General features: G+C 47.3%; 2 protein-coding genes across 2 annotated transcripts; both read left to right on the top strand.

Annotated features, from left to right (window-relative positions):
- The first annotated feature begins 1713 nt into the window (after positions 1-1713).
- aqp9b (aquaporin 9b) lies at positions 1714-9580 on the top strand. The gene is made up of 6 exons (XM_056607998.1): positions 1714-1926; positions 2572-2698; positions 4556-4693; positions 4904-5022; positions 6096-6313; positions 9418-9580. The coding sequence occupies exons 1-6, from the start codon at positions 1825-1827 to the stop codon at positions 9578-9580; spliced, it is 867 nt and encodes a 288-aa protein (XP_056463973.1). The 5' UTR covers positions 1714-1824.
- A 2266-nt stretch (positions 9581-11846) lies between these two features.
- Positions 11847-21979, top strand: lipca (lipase, hepatic a). The gene is made up of 9 exons (XM_056607240.1): positions 11847-12091; positions 14549-14754; positions 15193-15372; positions 17281-17398; positions 17794-18027; positions 19678-19923; positions 20500-20614; positions 21029-21247; positions 21583-21979. The coding sequence occupies exons 1-9, from the start codon at positions 12010-12012 to the stop codon at positions 21701-21703; spliced, it is 1521 nt and encodes a 506-aa protein (XP_056463215.1). The 5' UTR covers positions 11847-12009; the 3' UTR covers positions 21704-21979.
- The last annotated feature ends 252 nt before the right edge of the window (positions 21980-22231 follow it).

Consider the following 22231-nt stretch of genomic DNA (forward strand, 5'->3'; position numbering starts at 1 on the left):
CGACCTCCCGCAGGTGATAAATCCTCTTCACACCTTTAAGGTCTCAATAAACATCGGCCCAATTAACGGGATTCAACATGCAGGAGAAACACGGAGCGAGTCTGCAGCGGCGCAGAGTCCTGTTGGAGGCAACTCTGTGTTCACTACTGAACACAACTCTTTATGTTAACTACTGAAATCAACTGTTTATCTTCACTAATGAACACAACTCTGTGTTCACTACTGAACACATCTCTCTATGTTCAGTAGTGAACAAAACTCGTTATGTTCACTAGGCCTACTAAACGCAACTCTATGTTCACTACTGACAACAACTCTTTGTGTACACTACTGAACTCAACTCTTCATGTTCACTCTGAACACACCTCTTTATGTTCAGTAGTGAAAACAAATCTCTATGTTCACTACTGAACACAACTCTGTGTTCACCACTGAACAAAAATCTGTGTTCACTGAACTGTAGTCGTTCCTTATTGGCTCCATAGTGCAGGCTATGCTCTAACATAACGGATTCGACTGAACTTCAAGGTTGTAAAAATAATACAGGAAACAGTGTTTAAAGTGTAGTATAGTGGAGTATATAGTGTAGTTTAGTGTAGTAGTGTAGTGTGTAGCATAGTGTTGTATAGTGGATTAAAGTGTATTGTATAGTATAGTGTAGTGTAGGGTAATGCAGTAGTAGTATACTATATAGTGTAGTATAGTGTAGCATAGTTTAGTATAGTGTAGCATAGTATAGTGTAGCAGTTCAGCATAGTGTAGTGTAGTATAGTGCAGTATATTGTAGTATAAGTCTAGTGTAGTGAAGTATAATGCAGTATAGTGGAAGTTCTCAGGCCAGTTTCTATTCTCCCATACATTCCCAGTGTAACCATGGAGAGATAGAGACCGTAAGAGAGCAGGTATATGCTGCTGGGACAAAGGGGTGTTGGGTCCGAGCCCATCATTTACACATTCCCCTGGATGCGTTTTCTCCGTCATCACGTCAACCTTTCTTCACAGCAGGATTGACACTCTGGAAGTGTCTGCTTCACATCAAAGAAGACATTGACATTGATTAATGTGTTCGAAACATCCTTCCCTTGTCGCCACACTTTTTCACAAAGCAAAGCAAACGGAAGATAAGACCAACTGGGAGATGGGGTCGGATCTTATTCCCACTCCTGAAATGTGTTGACCGAGCGCCCTCTAGCGGAGGACCAGAACGACCACGGATGTCTGGAGGCCGATATAGTTCCGCTTCTTATTAGTTTATTAGGTAGGCCTAAACAACGGGGGGAAAAATCCGACTCTATTGATCAAATGAAAGGTATTAAAGGGATTTAACCAGAGAAATCAAAGCAATTAATTGTATTTTTTTTATAATGCCTAAGATATTTTATTTAAATAAAATGTCATATTGTCATGATTGTTTCTTGTCTGGTTGTTTTGGGGTACTACCTCTGGATTGAGACGGTTCTATTGGTCCCTTTTCAAAACGGTACAATTGTGATCATTGATTTAAATATTGTATCGGTCTACAGGCTATTTTCTCAATATGTTATTATCATATATTATAAATCTGAGCATAATTAAGAAACGTTTATATTTCTGACGAGATTATTTATTCCTGGAATCCACGGATCTTTTCAAACGGCTCCACAACGCCCTGCTGTGGTTACCACGGGAACCGACCCGAGGAGAAGAACGGATTAGTTGCAGCATGCAGGAGCTCCGAGTGGGAGGAGGCTTCCCTCTCCGAGGTCGAGTGGACAATTAGCAGGATTCACCCTGCAACACTGTTCTGTACTGACAGGAGAACAGCACCCAGACCCTGGACTCAACATGGGACACGAAAGCATGACCAAAATCAAGGAGAAGTTCTCCCTGAAGCACGCCATCATCAAGGAGTTCTTGGCCGAGTTTCTGGGGATCTTCGTCTTAATTGTAAGTAGGCTTCCTGTACACCTGCTGTCCTGCTGTCCGTCCCAGCCCGCTGAGGGGTTGGAGGAGGAGGTCACTCTCTGTGGGACAGAGTGGCTCCCACATATCAAATAAAAATGTTCATAATTTCTAAAAACTTCCAAGCAGTGATCACAACTGATCAGACGGAGCAGACTGCTGCGTCTGATCAGCTTCGACCACTGCGGGGGAAGTAATTATAATGATGAGCATTTTTATTTAATTTGCACACTCTGACAAAGATAAAAACTCTCTTAAACATAAAAGTTACTGATGTGATTAAAGTTTCATCATAACATTCAAACTTGGGAAATTGTGAACAGTTCAATTCTGAATGTATAGTAGTATGCCTATCAATTAACCTGTTATTAACACTTTTCACAAAACGAGCCTATCTAAATAATATGATATGGGTTAGGATTCGTTAGGGTTAGGAGCTTTAAGGAGATGTTAGGGCTAGATGTTAGGGTGCTTGGGCGCAGCACAGCATTAAACACACGCAGGTTTAATCGGTGCGACATCAGTACTGATGACGGCAGTGTTTTTTCTTACTCTCCATGAGGCTTGTTTGGGAGGATCTAGTGTGTGTTGCCGATCGGCCGTAATGCGTGTGCTTATCGTCTCCTGTAGCTGTTTGGCTGCGGGGCGGTGGCCCAGGCTGTCCTCAGCAAGGGGGCCCTGGGGGGGCCCCTGACCATCCACATCGGCTTCACCCTGGGGGTCATGATGGCGGTGTTCGTGGCCGGGGGGGTGTCTGGTAAGCTCACCACCGCAGCGCATCTTGTCCAGCCCTCTGAGGTCCGGCCCTCGTCCAGGGAGCTGGGCGAGAGGTACCAGGCGACGGTTCAGATACAGCAGGAGGTGATCGGCCAGGGTTCAGGGTTCGGTTGTTCGCTGGATTGTGATTTAAGGGGATTCTAGCGTCCAGTCCCGTTTGTTTTCTGTGTGTCTCTCACTGGCAGCACATCAGGCAGCTATACCGTTATGTGATGAGGTCTATCAGAAGGCATCTACATATGTTTGTATACACGTTGACAAAAGGGTCACGTCTCTTCTTCTATGAAACAATGTAGGGCAAGGAGATTCTAGGGGGAGAGCAAATGAGAGCCCTAGGGTTTTTTTCTGTGATAAAAAAAGATATTCGATGTAATATATATGCTCTCCGTGTGTATACATGTGTGTGTAATGGGCGGTTCATCTATAGGCGCGCTGGAGCGGTTCTGCTGCATGACTGCCCTCTCAGCGCAGTGTAGTGGAGGGTTCAGAGGAGCTCCCTCTTCCTCCCCCCCCTTCTCCTCCTCCTCCTCCTCCTCCACTCTCTGACATCTCTGATGATGATCACGGTATCAGACTAATGAGCTGGACGGGGGCAGGGGTCCTGGGGAGGAGGGGGGGGGGGGGGGGGGGGGGGGGGAGGGAGGGGGTGGGAGGGGGGGAGGAGAAGAAGGGAGGGGGACGATGAGGAGGACGAGGAAGACGGAGCAAGAGGAGGAGGAGAAGAGGGGAGGGGGACGATGAGGAGGAGGAGGAAGGAGGCGGGAAGAGGAGAGAGGAGGAGGAGAAGCAGGGAGGAGGGCGAGAGGGGTTAGGTTATGTTCCCGGGGAAACGTGCAGGAGGAGGAAAGACTTACAAAAGGCCTGCTTCCATTTTAATTGACGGCCCCCAATAAGTGTTACACATCATGGCCCCTCCAGTGACCCCGCCACACTAAGCACATCCAGATGGTTTATGTCAGGTTGGATCTGGACGGGCCTTTTGATGGTTTGTTGTTGTGGTCAGGGTTTGCAGGCGGCTGAGGCATTAGCTGCGGCTGATAGCCCTGCTAGGGTTATGGATCTGCCTTTCAACACACGCTGTTCAATGCATGACGTGGAAACAGCCATCACATGTCTTCACCAATTATCTTGATTTATCTTCAAATCATAGAATATGTTAAAGATTATGTACATTTTTTCTTATAAAATGTATTCATATAGATATTATCATGAGCAATATATGTAGCACCCATTTAACACATAACATAAGCTTATGGCTCTGGTACTCTGGTAATATTACCATCATCGTTGTAGGATGTAGGGGAGCAGGTGTCCTTTGTCTACCCTAACATGATGTACCCTAACATATGCTCTGAGCTCTGGTCATTGAATATTACCATCATCATGTAGGGGAGCAGGTGCGTGTCTTGTTGTCTTGTGTCCTGTCTCCTGTTGTCTTGTGTCCTGTCCCCTGGTGTCTTGTGTCCTGTCCCCTGTTGTCTTGTGTCCTGGTGTCTTGTGTCCTGTCTCCTGTTGTCTTGTGTCCTGTCTCTTGGTGTCTTGTGTCCTGTCTCCCGTTGTCTTGTGTCCTGTCCCCTGGTGTCTTGTGTCCTGTCCCCTGTTGTCTTGTGTCCGGTCTCCCGTTGTCTTGTGTCCTGTCCCCTGGTGTCTTGTGTCCTGTCTCCTGGTGTCTTGTGTCCTGTTGTCTTGTGTCCTGTCCCCTGGTGTCTTGTGTCCTGTCTCCTGTTGTCTTGTGTCCTGTCTCCTGGTGTCTTGTGTTCCGTCTCCCGTTGTCTTGTGTCCTGTCTCCTGGCGTCTTGTGTCCTGTCTCCTGCATCACCCTATGCTGTCCCTCCAGGCGCCCACGTGAACCCGGCCGTCTCTCTGGCCATGGTCCTCCTGGGGAAGCTGCCGCTCAGGAAGTTCCCGGTGTACGTCCTGGCCCAGTTCCTGGGGGCCTTCGCGGGCTCCTGCGCGGTGTACGCCCTGTACTACGGTGAGAGATCTGGAGACCCTCACCCTGGGTGGGGTTGAGGCCAGAGTTTCCCGCACACACACCTTTTTACGTTTTTCCGCCCGTCTCAATTTCTCACACGGCCCCTCGTTAAGTAGTGTGTAACGATGACATGAACTCTGTTCATTAGGAGGGCTTGGATTGCAGAAGATGCATCCAGACTGCGTAATAATGAAGTACGTCTTTTCCCAGATGCCCTGATGGCGTTCACCAACGGAGACCTGATGGTTACCGGGGACAACGCCACCGCCAACATCTTTGCTTCGTACCCGGCGAAGCATCTCTCCACTCTCAACGGCTTTGTGGATCAGGTACGCTGGAGATGATTCCTACCTGCTGCATTGGTGTCAGGCTCACTAGCTCACTAGGATGGCGTTGTAGGTCTAGATCTTGAATTTCATTTCTCTATGTCATCAAAAGTCAAACAAATGATATTGACAGTCAGTACGCGTGACTTGTGGACTGAAATAGTGTCCAATTCGACCAGACAAAGCGTATATAAACGCGCTTCACACTCATGTGAGCACTGGAATGATATTGCATGAAATGGAGCAGAACGGGGTGTGCCAGGGTGTTGAAGTGTGTAATCCAGCCCTGCATAACACCATCTGTGACTACTGAGCCAGGCGGAGAATCTAAGAATTCATTTGTTGGTTTGACTAAATACATTTTTGAATATTTCTCTTTTACTATTAAATATACAGAACTGAAATCTACTTAGAGTCAGCATCTTTCACAGAAATCATTGTTCTGCATGGAAAAGTGTGTTTTCACATGAACCGACCTGGGGCGGGGGTGGGGGGGGGGAGTATCTTCAGCTGTCCCTTAAAGCTTCAAACAAGGGAAGCCCCCTAATACTCTGACCAGGGCGGAGGTCATGATGGACGACTCAGAACAACAGACCCGTCACCAACCGTCACCCAGCATAGTTGTTGAATATCGTCCTCCACGACCAAGAGTTGAACACACATCTGAGAGTCACACTCACATGGGGTTTGGTGTGTTTGTTTGCAATTACATTTAGGGACGCTTTTATCCAAAAGCGACTTCCAATTAGTACATTTGTCAGAAGAAGGTGAAACAACAATAAACCGCTTTCGGTACAGTAAGGATGTGCATAGAACCATGTGCCAAGCACTAACCATCACTAGGTTAACCCGTTCCCTGTGTACAACAGAGACAGCTACGATAAGATGCTACACAATGCTAAGTACTAGTTTTAAGTGTAAGGTCGTACAACGTTCAATAAGTGGGTGAGAGGGGGGGGGGGGTAAAGGGGGAGGCTACGCAGAGTCCCCGAGGTGACCTCTGAACCCATGAGTCTTGATTCTTTCGCGGGATCCGGTCCGCTGCTCGTCTTAATCATTGATTAATGATCGGCCAGGTGATCGCCACGGCCGCCCTGATCCTGTGCATCCTGGCAATCACCGACGCCAAGAACCTGGGCGCGCCGCGGGGGATGGAGCCGCTCTGCATCGGCCTGGTCGTCATGGCGATCGCCGTCTCCATGGGCTTCAACTGCGGCTACCCCATCAACCCCGCCCGCGACCTGGGACCGCGCCTCTTCACCGCCGTGGCCGGCTGGGGGCTGGACGTGTTCAGGTACCTCCCCCTTTACCTCGTCCAATCACACACCGGCTGGGCGTGTACAGGTACCTCCCCCCCTTTACCTCGTCCAATCACACACCGGCTGGGCGTGTTCAGGTACCTCCCCCTTTACCTCGTCCAATCACACACCGGTTGGGCGTGTTCAGGTACCTCCCCCCCCTTTACCTCGTCCAATCACACACCGGCTGGGCGTGTTCAGGTACCTCCCCCTTTACCTCGTCCAATCACACACCGGTTGGGCGTGTTCAGGTACCTCCCCCCCTTTACCTCGTCAAATCACACACCAGCTGGGCGTGTTCAGGTACCTCCCCCCTTCACCTCGACCAATCACAAACAAGCTGGACGTGTTCAGGTACCGCTCCTGTTCCCCTCGTCCAATCACAACCCGGCATGGAGTTTGAATTGAGGGGGACCTACGGGGTGTTCTGGAGGCCGTGTGATGGTCTGTAGATGAATCCCCTCGCTGCTGCTGGTTCACTACCAGGGTGGGGACTCAATAAACCACAAAGATAAGGGGTCTCTATCAGGCGTGTAAAGCTGAGCTCTCTGGACAATCTGAATCAATAATTCAATCTGAGGAGCGTTTTGGTAAAGGGGATGTGGGTCAACGTGAGCAGGATTCTCTGCATATTGATATCAAATATTCAGTGTTTCAGAACCACAATGGGGAAAGCCGTCACCCATCTCTTCTTGCTCTCCGTTTGCCGTTGTTACATCATAGAGGCGGTTAGACTCTTACAGTCAGACCAGTAGCAAAACATCACAGAGGAAAGTGGTGGTATCAAACCAATATAGAGGCTCACGTTGAGTTAATGGACTTTAGAGAGCACTAACCCTGCAGAGGAACCTCAGCCATCAAGGGTCAGACATGTTGATATGTTATATGAGCTGAAATACCACCATTGTAAAAGCGAAACACAACATATGGCCTGAACGAATTAGAGGAAGTTATAGAGTTATTATTATACATATTGTTAAATGATTCTTCCACACCTCTGAACTCATCCTGGGAGCTCCTGCGCGACACGGGGGCGGTTCAACCCGTCCTCAGACTCCAGGTCTCGGCAGTCCCACGTCAGCACAGATTACAGCACATACATCGTATGAGTTACGTGACCCTAATGCACACTTAAGCCTTCATCCCAGCACGGTGTTCCTCCCACCACCTGACCTTCATCACGAGGAGGATAGGGTGGGCGAAGGGGAGAGGAACACATTCGATACGTTAGGGCTCGCCCTCCATGTTTAACTACAGCGTGTCTGTCTTGGTTAGTGGTCCGTGAGAGAGTAGGAGGGCATGAGGACACCCAGGCTCTCGGTGGATCCTCTTCCCGCTCAGCTCTGTGTGGGCGTCTCTCCGTTCCGCTCTTGGCCGTGGCCGTGGATTAGAGCCTTTAATCCTACGGCCTCACTCCGGTGAGGTGCGTCAGACTCGTTTGTGCCGCGGTCAACGTGCTCAGAGACACTGTCCCCGGAGGCCGGGGTCACCCCACGCAGCACCCACACTTTAATCTGTCTGTCAGGTGTGTCAGCTCATAGACAGTCTGTCAGGTGTGTCAGGTCAGAGACAGTCTGTCAGGTGTGTCAGGTCAGAGACAGTCTGTCAGGTACGTCAGCTCATAGACAGTCTGTCAGGTATGTCAGGTCAGAGACAGTCTGTCAGGTATGTCAGGTCAGAGACAGTCTGTCAGGTATGTCAGGTCAGAGACAGTCTGTCAGGTATGTCAGGTCATAGACAGTCTGTCAGGTGTGTCAGGTCAGAGACAGTCTGTCAGGTATGTCAGGTCAGAGACAGTCTGTCAAGTATGTCAGGTCAGAGACAGTCTGTCAGGTGTGTCAGGTCAGAGACAGTCTGTCAGGTGTGTCAGCTCAGAGACAGTCTGTCAGGTGTGTCAGCTCATAGACAGTCTGTCAGGTGTGTCAGGTCAGAGACAGTCTGTCAGGTACGTCAGCTCATAGACAGTCTGTCAGGTATGTCAGGTCAGAGACAGTCTGTCAGGTATGTCAGGTCAGAGACAGTCTGTCAGGTGTGTCAGGTCAGAGACAGTCTGTCAGGTGTGTCAGCTCAGAGACAGTCTGTCCTGAAGGGGTTTGGACTGACCTCGGATGTTAACCACCCATAGAATCCTCTCATCGCTTTGAGACGGGGATTCTGTTGTTAGTGCAGCTGACTGAGGGTGCATTTCCAGTCATTAATTATCGTATGTAGTATCTATGGTATCGGGTTAAGGATGCATTAAAGGAGATTCACGCTGGAAAGGAAAATTGGTACCGGAAAAGAAATCTCAACAGAGATTAATGACAAATGTGTTTGTGTTTGTTTGTGTGCGTGTGTGTGTGTGTGTGTGTGTGTGTGTGTGTGTGTGTGTGTGTGTGGTTTTGTGTGTGTGGTCCTGTGTGTGTGTGTGTGTGTGTGTGTGTGTGTGTGTGTGTGTGTGTGTGTGTGTGTGTGTGTGTGTGTGTGTGTGTGTGTGTGTGTGTGTGTGTGTGTGTGTGTGGTTCTGTGTGTGTGTGTGTGTGTGTGTGTGTGTGTGTGTGTGTGTGTGTGGTTTTGTGTGTGTGGTCCTGTGTGTGTGTGTGTGTGTGTGTGTGTGTGTGTGTGTGTGTGTGTGTGTGTGTGTGTGTGTGTGTGTGTGTGTGTGTGTGTGTGTGTGTGTGTGTGTGTGTGTGGTTCTGTGTGTGTGTGTGTGTGTGTGTGTGTGTGTGTGTGTGTGGTTTTGTGTGTGTGGTCCTGTGTGTGTGTGTGTGTGTGTGTGTGTGTGTGTGTGTGTGTGTGTGTGTGTGTGTGTGTGTGTGTGTGTGTGTGTGGTCCTGTGTGTGTGTGTGTGTGTGTGTGTGTGTGTGTGTGTGTGTGTGTGTGTGTGTGTGTGTGTGTGTGTGTGTGTGTGTGTCTGTGTGTGTGTGTGTGTGTGTGTGTGTGTGTGTGTGTGTGTGTGTGTGTGTGTGTGTGTGTGTGTGTGTGTGTGTGTGTGTGTGTGGTTCTGTGTGTGTGTGTGTGTGTGTGTGTCTGTGTGTGTGTGTGTGTGTGTGTGTGTGTGTGTGTGTGTGTGTGTGTGTGTGTGTGTGTGTGTGTGTGTGGTTCTGCCCTCCGTCCCCAGGGCTGGGGGGTGCTGGTGGTGGGTCCCGGTGGCGGGCCCCATGGTGGGGGGCGTGGTCGGGGCCTCGGTCTACTTCCTGCTGGTGGAGCTGCACCACTCGGAGCCGGACGCCCCCGAGGAGACCGGCACCAAGGACAAGTACGAGATGATCACCGTGAGCTAGACCCCCGCGGGGAGCTGCCCCCCCCCCCCCTCCCCCCTCCCCCCTCACCCCCTCCACGCGGGGCACACCGTCCGGGGGTCTTCTGCCCGTTGCTCCCTCGGTGGTACGGTGACGTTAGCCGGCGGCTGGTGTTCCTCCCGGAGGACGCTCCGTCTAATCATCGGAGCGCATCGATCAGGACTAGATACAAACGCATCGAGCCTTTATATTAAAAAGATATTTAATCAATACCCTCTTGACCTTTTCTATCTCTTTCTGAACGAATCTGAGCTTCTTACTTTCCGTGCGGGGTTGAGGTGCACGATAAACGAACTCGGCCGTCTCAGTATTCTGTGTTTAACTGCCTGATTATCTTCACTTTGGAGCATTGCCAAGTTGCTTCATAGTGGGATGAATATATATATTATTGTATATCTATATTCAGTATATAAATCTTACACACGGGTCAAAATGCCAAGTATGTGAAATAACTATTATACATGTTTGATAACCAGTATATTTTCGATGTTGTAATATATTGCTAGTCTATTAAAGGGTGCCCCAATGCAGATAAGCAGTTTAGTTGTTTTTATATATTTAAGATCCATCAAAGTGGACGCATTGTAGTGTTTATGATTTACGCTTTTGTCTTTGTATTGGTGTCAAAGTATTAGACACAAAAGATTTCCTGCATTTGATCAGTATTATATAAGCACAGTCAAGATAATCTACTGTATTATGTTTTTGTATTTGTTTGCATTATGGATGTATTTTTAAACATGGACAGTTAAAATAATACTTTTAAATTGACTGTTACAATACATGGGTGGATCGATGGGATCCACACATGTTTAAAGATACACTAGAAACTGATTTACTATTCTCACTCACTGTAAGTATGTTTTAAGAGCTTTTATTTTTGTGTTATTAGGAAGAAGAAGCCTAGCTTTCCTTCATCTTACAGTAGTTGAAATCCGTTCTGAGTTGACTGCACCTGCCTCTGTACGAGCAGACATGGACTGAGACAGCTCCAGGCTCATTCAGACCAGCCTTTGGGTTAGGGACTCCGTCTCACCTCCACAACAGGTGAGGCGGTGGAACACTTCTCCATGGCCAAGGACCTTTGGAAAGCGGCGTTTTGTTGGGTTGTTTCCAAGCCTTGCCTTCTGCTGCTCTTTGCTGATCTCTCCCTGAGTCTCACAACATACCTAAAGAAGCTTTAAATTCATAGCGTACGTTAGCAGTTACCCTCACCACCCCTTTGTCTGTGAATGTAATCATGTCCACATTGTGAAGATATAACCAGAAATAAATGTTTATAAAACTATTGACGTGTGTTGTATTTCATTATCAATGCATGTGCCAACCCTCTTAACACACACACACACAAACACACACACACACACACACACACACACACACACATGCACGCAATGTCTGGGCACACACACACACACACACACACACACACACACACACACAGAAAGTCTGTTTACTGTCTATATTTACTCACATTGCAGAATGAATCTCTCTTATCTCTCATTGAAATATAGCATGTGTGAGACAGAAATGCTGGGGCATTAGAGGTAATAAATGATATCTAATAATATAGTCATGCAGGAATCCTCGTACAGGTTTTGGCTTGGGTGTACGAGGACTACGTTGTCTATGAATGACATCAAAGACATTGTCTATGATGGCATCGACATCTATTTTCCATTGGAACACTTTGCCTGGGACACACAAACAAACGCACAAAGACAAACACACGGTGTGTTTGTGCGTGTTCGGAAAACCAAAGGTTGTTTTGGTGTTTGTTCTGAACTGTCAAACTCCAGACCCGACATCACACATTGAACACATCAACACATTCACTGCACGGCAGTGAGGATTCTAGGAATTTACCTTTTGTTTTTACACAAAATGTGTCACGGGGAGAAATGCTTTTTGTGTGCACAAAATAAAACATTGAAGATTGCAATGGGAAGTTATATTATCTATTACACTGACTGAATGGCTGAAACACGCAGTGTGGTCAAAGTCACTTAGACAAATGCCAAAATACAGAAATAGCACTTACTTCATACCACAAGTTAACATTTAACTTGTGCTCCGTTTGAAACAGAGCATTTCAAATCACAGAGTTCAATGTTAGTCAGCAAGTCCTGCCAGAATCCCCCTGCACTCATAAATGCTCTTTCACAATCTGTTGGTACAGTGACACTGGACACCAGGGAGCCAATCAGCTCTCGCCTCCTGACTCCAGACCACTTCTCCAATGTGTCCCTTTGGTTTGTCAGCTGCGGGTTTGAGTACAGCAGGATGTGCTCTCCAGGTGTGCTGTAGGATTCTCCTTCAAGGACCCTCACACCTCCAGCGGCTGAAGCTACTGCCTGGTGGTCCATGCCTTTTCTCTGAGGGATTTCCTCCATTCTGTTAAATCTGACACCATGTCTATAGGGAGAGTGCTTTGTTGCTTGTTGCTCACTTGCCAACTGGCCGAGGGGAAGAGAATCAAGGCCAACAGAACAGGTGAGCGAGTCACACTGAAATGATCTTCCACACGGTTAACATGTGTCACCCTTTTGAGACTTCGAAGAACCTTTGAATGTCAATGAACCAGTCCACAGTTCAGTGTCTAAACAATGGGTGTGCCTGCCCTGGTTTGCTCTGGCCAAAGTGTTACTTTGGAGATGTAAATGACAAAGGATTAAGTCCAAATGATGGCATGGATTAGGGTTTGAAGCTACTGAACCTGATGCTTAATGAACCTGGCTTATATGATCAAACCCAGACAGCGTGTTTACAGTATCGGTTCGTTATCAGAGCAAAGATATAGAGCAACCTGGAGAAATCCTTTTTGATGATCTATCTTTCTCCGGTGGCCAGTACGCCTCGCCTGATACGTGAGTCTGTTTCACAATCGTGTGAACCTCCAGGTGTGTGTGTGCAGACAGGGTCGTTTCTCTGTTCTAAGGGGGCACGGCCCCATATCGTAGGGCCCACTATGGAACCATGACAACCGGTGGTATGTTCCAGGTTCCCATGTTCCCGCTCTATGTAGCACGTAATGGAAACCTGAAAAGACACTCCTCAGATTTGACCAGACACAAAAAGAGGGTTAATATAAGACACAATGAGAGGGTTAATATAAGACACAATGAGAGGGTTAATATAAGACACAATAAGAGGGTTAATATAAGACACAATGAGAGGGTTAATATAAGACACAATGAGAGGGTTAATATAAGACACAATAAGAGGGTTAATATAAGACACAATGAGAGGGTTAATATAAGACATAATGAGAGGGTTAATATAAGACACAATGAGAGGGTTAATATAAGACACAATGAGAGGGTTAATATAAGACACAATGAGAGGGTTAATATAAGACATAATGAGAGGGTTAATATAAGACACAATAAGAGGGTTAATATAAGACACAATGAGAGGGTTAATATAAGACACAATGAGAGGGTTAATATAAGACACAATGAGAGGGTTAATATAAGACATAATGAGAGGGTTAATATAAGACACAATGAGAGGGTTAATATAAGACATAATGAGAGGGTTAATATAAGACACAATAAGAGGGTTAATATAAGACACAATGAGAGGGTTAATATAAGACACATTACTATTTGGACGCAGACTTTTGACCTGGGTGCCGTCGGACTCTGGCTACTAGGAAAACGTGAGGCTGGAACCCAGACATCCCTCCCTGAGAGAGGTGATTATTGAGGATGTGTATTCAAGGGGTGATGGGGGCTTTAGAAAGGGTCTGAATGCCTAAACGACATGTTAAACGACATGTTAATGAGGAAAAGATTTAAGATAAACGTTGAACTGGCCATGGAACAAACGTAAGCTTAACGTTGTCCTGAGCTTCCTGAGGGCTGATAAAAGGGGGAGGACAAGATGGCAACACAAGACCAGCATAGACTGGAGACTGTGAGGGTCTGCCCCAAAGTGGACTCTCTGTGTAAATGGTCTGCCCCAAAGTGGACTGTTCCACGTGAATCGTACATCGCAAAGTAGACTGCTCCATGCTAATGCAGCCCACTTCTTCGCATGTTTCTTCAGTGAATGACAGCTTGTATCAATTCAATAAATCACCATGAGCTTTTAAGATCCAAACACATGGAGTTGTTTGTTAACCAGCGTTCCTCATTACTCCGTCCACTGAACGGCGAGGCCTGGAGATCGCTCACCACAGAACGGCACTTCCTCAAAGTGTCTGCTGAATCAGAGAACCAGCTGGGCTGAACAATGAGCTTAAAGGGGGCATATTACACCACCAGGTGTGAGTGGGATTAGCCATACAAGCCGTTTCGAAAATCTGCCCCATATGACATCACGAGTGGGCGTGTCCCCCTAGATCTGTGCTGGTTAGATCAGTCTTCCAGCCTACCCAGTGGACTGAAGTAAACATTAGTCATCATTCCAGCACAATTCCAGGTGGACACGCACACTAGTGATGTCATACGGGGCAGATTTTCGAAATGGCTTGTGTGGCTAATCACACTCACACCTGGTGGTACAATATGTCTCCTTTAACACGCTACTGGTGGTGATCAGAGCAGTTCCTCCGCTAGAAAAGGCCTGACTGAAGCCATGTTTGCTTTGGTCTACGACCGCGACTCCAGTCAGGCTGTATGAGTAGAGGTTGTGCAAAGTATTATGTAAGATGTGTTTGGACAAGTGTAGGGTTCACATGACCTGAGGCCACGACCTGACATCAACGTGTGGCAGTAGGGGCAATGACACACCCACACACACACGAAGTGTGTGTGTGTGTATGTTTGTCTTCCATGTGCTTCCAGTGTATATATATAGTCATTGCATAATAAATTATAAATTGCAAAATTATTACTCTAAATAAAATACAATTTAATAGTAATGTTTTTAATGTTCAGGGAAATCTAATTATATTAAATATATATATATACATTATATATATAATAAAAAATTTCTGTGTTTCAGGGTTGTCTCTTCACCACCTGGGGGGCCCACACCCGGCCACGCCCCCGCCAGCAGGACCCAATGTGGGCCAGTCGGTGTTCAGGCTGTACTCCCCGGGGGGCCGCATGGAGGATTGGTGCACCCTGGACCCCTTCCAGGCGGGGGGACCCTCGTGTCCCGGCTTCAACAGCAGCCACGGCCTCATCGTCATCAGCCCCGGCTGGTCGGTAAGGACCGCCTTCACCTGTCGTTTAGTCGGCGACGTCCCCCCCCCCCCCCCCCCCCCCCACTACATTCATACAGCGCTTTCCTACGCACTGGCCACTCAAAGCCTTCACAACACTGCCTCACATTCACCCGTTCATGCACACATTCACACACCGACGGCGGAGTCAGCCACGCAGGGCGACAGCCAGCTCGTCAGGAGCAGTCAGGGTGAGGCGTCTCGCTCAGGGACACCTCGACACTCAGCTAGGAGGAGCCGGGGATCGAACTAGCAACCTTCCGGGGACCCATGATTGTCTAAATTGTTTAGATATATTTATTTTATTTCATCATAGATATCAGCCGTGAAATAACGACGACTGTATTCAGTTTTTATTTGCTATATTCATATTTTTGGGTGGTAAATGATTGTGTGTTGGTTCCGCCCCCCCCTCTTCCAGCTGGACGGTATGATGGAGAGCTGGGTGCTGCGGCTGGCCTCCGGCCTGGAGCAGAGCCTGGCGGAGGTGAACGTGGTGGTCACCGACTGGCTGCGGCTGGCCCACCAGCACTACCCCATCGCCGTGCAGAACACCCGGGCCGTGGGGAAGGACGTGGCGACTCTGCTGCGCTGGCTACAGGTCGGTGATGGCCCTCGAGAGACGGTCAGCGCTGGACCCCTTTAACCTCGGGGTTAAAGAGCCGGGGACTAAAGGGCTCATTGAGTTAGGGTGGCATGGGCGGCATGAGGCCCAGGAGGTACAGCGGTTTATGGCCATTCACCATGAATGGGTGAATGTTGGGCAGTATTGTAAAACGCTTTGAGTGGCCACTGATTAGAAAAGCGCAACGTTAATGCAGTCCATTCACCATTGGTCAGAATTAGCCGGAGCCTTCCTTAGCTTTTAGTGAGAGTGAAGCGCTGTTAGAGTCTGTGTTTGAACGAGACGGTTTAGACCGCAGACCGATCCCGGCTAGTTTTTGACACCATGTCTATAGGGAGAGTGCTTTGTTGCTTGCTTTGTTGCTTGTTGCTTACTTGTCAACTGACCGAGGGGAAGAGAATCAAGGCCAACAGAACAGGGGAGCGAGTCACACTGAAATGATCTTCCACACGGTTGTCACCCTGTGTCACCCTGTGCCACCCTTTTGAGACTTCGAAGAATCTTTGAATGTCAATGAACCAGTCCACAGTTCAGTGTCTAAACAATGGGTGTGCCTGCCCTGGTTTGCTCTGGCCAAAGTGTTACTTTGGATATGTAAATGACAAAGGATTAAGTCCAAATGATGGCATGGATTAGGGTTTGAAGCTACTGAACCTGATGCTTAATGAACCTGGCTTATATGATCAAACCCAGACAGCGTGTTTACAGTATCGGTTCGTTATCAGAGCAAAGATATAGAGCAACCTGGAGAAATCCTTTTTGATGATCTATCTTTCTCCGGTGGCCAGTACGCCTCGCCTGATACGTGAGTCTGTTTCACAATCGTGTGAACCTCCAGGTGTGTGTGTGCAGACAGGGTCGTTCCTCTGTTCCAAGGGGGCATGGCTCCATATCGTAGGGCCCACTATGGAACCATGACAACCGGTGGTATGTTCCAGGTTCCCATGTTCCCGCTCAATGTAGCATGTAATGGAAACCTGAAAAGACACTCCTCAGATTTGACCAAACACAATAAGAGGGTTAATATAAGACACAATGAGAGGGTTAATATAAGACACAATGAGAGGGTTAATATAAGACACAATGAGAGGGTTAATATAAGACACAATGAGAGGGTTAATATAAGACATAATGAGAGGGTTAATATAAGACACAATGAGAGGGTTAATATAAGACACAATGAGAGGGTTAATATAAGACATAATGAGAGGGTTAATATAAGACATAATGAGAGGGTTAATATAAGACACAATGAGAGGGTTAATATAAGACACAATGAGAGGGTTAATATAAGACACAATGAGAGGGTTAATATAAGACACAATGAGAGGGTTAATATAAGACACAATGAGAGGGTTAATATAAGACACAATGAGAGGGTTAATATAAGACATAATGAGAGGGTTAATATAAGACACAATGAGAGGGTTAATATAAGACATAATGAGAGGGTTAATATAAGACACAATGAGAGGGTTAATATAAGACACAATGAGAGGGTTAATATAAGACACAATGAGAGGGTTAATATAAGACATAATGAGAGGGTTAATATAAGACATAATGAGAGGGTTAATATAAGACATAATGAGAGGGTTAATATAAGACACAATGAGAGGGTTAATATAAGACATAATGAGAGGGTTAATATATGAGACGAGACAGTTTAGACTTCAGACCGCTCCCGGCTAGTTTCTGAACAACAGGGCGTCTCTCTATGATGCTTTCTAGGAATCCAGCCCGTCAACCACATGTTACTGTAAAGCAACAACACTCTGCGCTCTCACTATACAACTCTCAAATCACCTCAAATGATCCACTTTAACTATTGTGTCTTCATAACCAAGTAGCCAATCAATACTCCATGCCCCCACCCCCCATCAGGACCACTACAAGCTCTCCCCGAAGCGGGTCCATCTGATTGGCTACAGCCTTGGAGCACACATCTCTGGATTCGCTGGGAGCTATTTCAGGGGCTCGGAGAAACTCGGAAGAATTACCGGTGAGGCTGGAAGCACGAATACCAGAAGAGACACAAACACACGACGCAAAAAGAGTGCGTGCGATCAGCCGTTACAAGCCGTCTGAAAATCTCCCCTTCCCTGTGCCCCAGTGACATCACTAGTGGGCGTGTCCACCTAGATGTATCATGGATAGATCAGCAACGTCTGCCACAATCCACTGGGTATGCTGGTAGACTGATCTATCCAGCGTATATCTAGGTGGACACGCCCACTTGTGACGTCACTAGGGCCCAGGAAAAGGCAGATTTTCAAATGGCTTGTCACGGCTGACCCCCCACTCCTGTAAACATCATTTTTTCTCCTTATTTTGCACTTTTTTCGCACATAAACGAGTACTGATCACGCCGACCCCCCTGCCCGCGTCCGTCCCCAGGCCTGGACCCCGCGGGGCCCCTGTTCGAGGGCATGTCCCCGGTGGACCGGCTGTCCCCCGACGACGCGGACTTCGTGGACGCCATCCACACGTTCACCCAGGAGCGCATGGGTCTGAGCGTGGGCATCAAGCAGCCGGTCGCCCACCAGGACTTCTACCCCAACGGGGGCACCTTCCAGCCGGGCTGCGACCTCCACAACATCTACCACCACATCACCGAGTACGGCCTGCACGGTGAGGGCCACCACAGCGCCACCTGCTGGGGGGGGACAGGGAATACAACATGGTTATATCTGATACTTTTTAATGGAGTATCAGATATAACCGTTGTGGTACACAGCTTCGTGTTTGGTATTGAGGTTCGAATTGAAACAACTCAAGACAACTATTATTTTCGTAGATCAGCATATTTCAATACATTCTATTCTTAACACTAAACCCAAAGCAATATAAACCCTTATGGTTTCATGCCTTCATGAGACCGTCGTTTGAAGTCCTAGAAACAACATTTATTTACTAACCAATGGTTATTTTAGTGGATGTTGAAAAGGGAGAAAGCTAGGGAGAACATTTGATAAGATTCACCAACGAGCCCGTCACTAGATAGACACTATAGATACTAGATCCATTGTTTCCATACAAATAAAACAAATACGTTATTAACATTTGCAAATTTCATGCAGGTTCAAATATATATATATGTTGCCCACTGAAGGTCTTTTGTTCAGTGGATTCCCTCGCTGGGCCAGGCTTTGATGCACATCTCAATCAGGATCCTTTCTGGAAGGCATCACGCGAGGAGCCGGTTAAATATGATAGGATTCAAGGAACTCCAATTCTGCCTGCGGGCTACAAGCAAGGCTTTATCTATTCAATGTCACTGATTTATTTAACGCAAAGGCGTTTTTCTGTCTATTATGAAGGCAGTTCAGTATCTGACCTGATCATAGACGGATTATGACATATCGGGCCCCTGGGCACGTGGACTCCGCAGGCCCTCCCCCCCCCCCTTCCAACATAAACACACACGCCCAGAATACAAACACACTTATTGGCGATAATAAGTCATTGGCCTATACCTGCAACTCAGCAGGATTTGTAGCACAGGAAAGGCAACCTCACAATAATTATACAAATAAATGCATCTTTATTTAACCAAAACAGGATAAAAAATATATATAATTTATGAAATTTTTGGCGATTTGAACGAATTTTGAATGCACAGCTTTCAACCACAAATAAAAACGACTTAAAGCAACTCAATACGAACAGTTCCTTACATTAATTGACAGTAATGCATTTCACCTATGAAATGCATTTTTTCCGGGCTCTGTTCCGTGCAAAATCCTCCACGATATCATCAAAGTCCAGTGCATTGGTATGGTCGCTCTCAATTGCCATGAGAGAAAGTGCCTTGAGGCGTTTTTGTGACATTTTCGTCATCAGTTCATTTTTTATCCTGGACAGAAGAGGCCCCACTGTTAGTAACTTGTGGGGCCCTGGACCCCACTGTTAGTAACTTGTGGGGCGGCTCAGTTTACTTCAGTTACTAACAGTGGGGCCCTGGGTCCCACTGTTATTAACTTGTGGGGCCCTGGACCCCACTGTTAGTAACTTGTGGGGCAGCTCAGGGGGGCCCAAGGGCCCCCCTGAGCCCAAGGGCCTTTTTAGTTGATCGTCTTTGGCTAGTTAACTTCCGTTCAAGTTGCATTCATTCACTTGTTGAGCGGCACCTCGAGGGACAGGGAAATCTGTTCAGAGCGAACTGTTTTTAATCTATTCAGATATCGCACAAAGAAAGGGGACGCTATATCGCTGTATCGATGTTTACTCCCAGCCCTGACTCTGCCGTGTCCACTAACGGCTCCGTCCGTTCGTCCTCAGGGTTCGAGCAGACGGTGAAGTGCGCCCACGAGCGCTCGGTGCACCTGCTGATCGACTCCCTCCTGCACCGCGACCGGCAGAGCGTGGCCTACGTGTGCAGGGACCACGACGCCTTCGAGAAGGGCCTGTGCCTGGACTGCCGCCGGCGCCGCTGCCCCCGGCTGGGCTACCACGCGCACCACGGCCACGGCGGCACCGTCGGGAAGAAGCTGTTCCTCAAGACGCGCGCCCGCATGCCCTACAAACGTAACGCTCGCCGCTTGAACCGCGACCTCATGTTACTGTTCGTTCCATGGATGATGTTGTTCCTCCTCACTTGGCCCAACACAAGAGATGTTCCGATAACATTCTTCCCTTTCCGATACCGATTCAGATTCCTGAACTTTACTCAGTATCGGTATCGGCGATAACGAGTATATATAATACCGATACAGCATCTAGCATTGTAAATACTAATACCACTTTTTCTTATTGAAGGGTTCTCTTACCATGGCAGCACTCTATAATCTGTTCAACGCACGTAGGTCGGAGATGACCCATTCCAACTTTCCACCTTGTACCAGTTTGTGATGTTCTTTGTCTGTGTAGTAAATGTCACGTGATGGTATTGGATCGGTGCATAAACTTGCGTACTCGCTGATACTCGATACCGCATTTCATGCAGTATCTGAGGAATTTTCGATATTGTATCGAAAACATATTTGAGGAACAGTTTAGACCTGTATGGCAACGGTAACGTTTTTGAATGAGTCAAAGGGCAGCTTTGACCTTGTAAGTGCTTCATCTTAACAATGACCTCTCCGTCTCCTTCTCCCTCTGCAGTCTACCACTACCAGTTCAAGGTGCAGTTCACCAACCATCTGAAGGGAATGAGGCCGTCGCTCATCATCGCCCTGACAGGGACCAACGAGGAGATCGGGGAGCTCCCCATCCAGTTGTGAGTCGACGCGCCGCGACACTCCTGCGTTATTACGCACGGTTCGCTCGGCTGAACTTCACCGTGCGCTACTGTACTCTGCCCTGGATGTTACGCAACTGGAGGCTGAACAACCATCTCTTGAATAAAAGAACACGCGTGGAAACAGTGCGTCGGGATAACAGAACTATAAATGGAGAGGAGAGGATCAATAATTCAGCGGAGAACATCACGTTGGAAAACTCTTTTCTCCACTATGTAATCTTTGGCTTGGCTCACTGTATATGCTTCCATCATGTTTGTTTTTAGTTTGATTTGCTCTTAGCCTTGGTTTAAGTAATCCACAACGAACCAAGGCTTTGGGCCTCTCTCCTAGACACAGTAGGTCTATTCTGATTAGCATTGATCTAAACTAATTCTTTAATGCTTTCCCAGCGAGGAGGAGGTCTCTGGTAACCGGACCTACGCCTTCCTGATCACCCTGGAGCGCGACATCGGAGACCTGATGATGCTCAGAGTCCAGTGGCAGAGCACCGCTCTGTGGAAGAGCGTGTGGACCCGCATGCACACCATCCTGCCCTGGGGCAACATGGCCGCACCCCCACAGCTCAGCGTGGGCCGGATCTCCGTCAAAGTGGGGGAGACGCAGAAGAGGTACGGGGAGAATAGATGTCATAACATCCTTACAGCAGTAATGAGGATCATTGTTTACCTCTGTGTGTATATGCTTCTCTAACTTTTTGTCTGGTTATTCTGAGCCTACGTGCAATGGGACAAGACATTCTGACATATGAATGATTAAATAAAAACCTAACAAGATATTCCCCAGTGCTTTCACAGTATTCTTGTTAACAACATGCCGACTATAACAGTTATGATGCGTGCTTGTTTCTACTGCCACCTAGTGGAAAATGTTAGTACCTGTAACTGACATATCTGTAATATCAGCTAGATTGATAGGCCTAAATTTCTGTTTTTTGTCACTTCAGGACATCTTTCTGCCCGGCGACAGAAGACGGGCAGCATTTTCAAGCGTCAGAAGAGAAACTGTTTGTCAGATGCCAAGAAAATCACCAAAAACAACGGAGAAAGAAGCATAATTTGGCCTAGAACGGCCCTCATCCACAGCTAGGAGAAGGAAACAGCGTCACACCTGCAACGATACTAAACGGCCTTTATTATACCACCAGGTGGGAGTGATCAACTCGATGTATGATCGATAGATCAGCAACATTGGCTACAATCCACTGGGTAGGCTGGTAGACTGATCTATCCAGCGTACATCTAGGTGGCGCACAGAAAGAGGCAGACTTTAAAACGACTTGTAATGGCTAATCACACTCACACCTGGTGGTTTTATAAAGGCCCTTTAGAGATACCATTTTACACATTTTGATGAGAGCTTATTAACAAATATGATTGTTTCAAATTAAAAAAAACTCAACCACAAATCATTTTGTCCAGTTTGTCTCAACGAATAAGACAACCGAGAAAAAAACGTATTAAACATTACCTTAAAAATTAAAACACCTCATCGGACAGAAACGCCTTATTTCCACAGAACAGACTAGAGATACCACGCAGGTCTGATGACATCACATCAGACTGTATTACTGGATCTGTGCTTGAGACTTAAAC

Source organism: Gadus chalcogrammus, chromosome 14, assembly GCF_026213295.1.
Source record: "Gadus chalcogrammus isolate NIFS_2021 chromosome 14, NIFS_Gcha_1.0, whole genome shotgun sequence".
NCBI lineage: Eukaryota > Metazoa > Chordata > Actinopteri > Gadiformes > Gadidae > Gadus > Gadus chalcogrammus.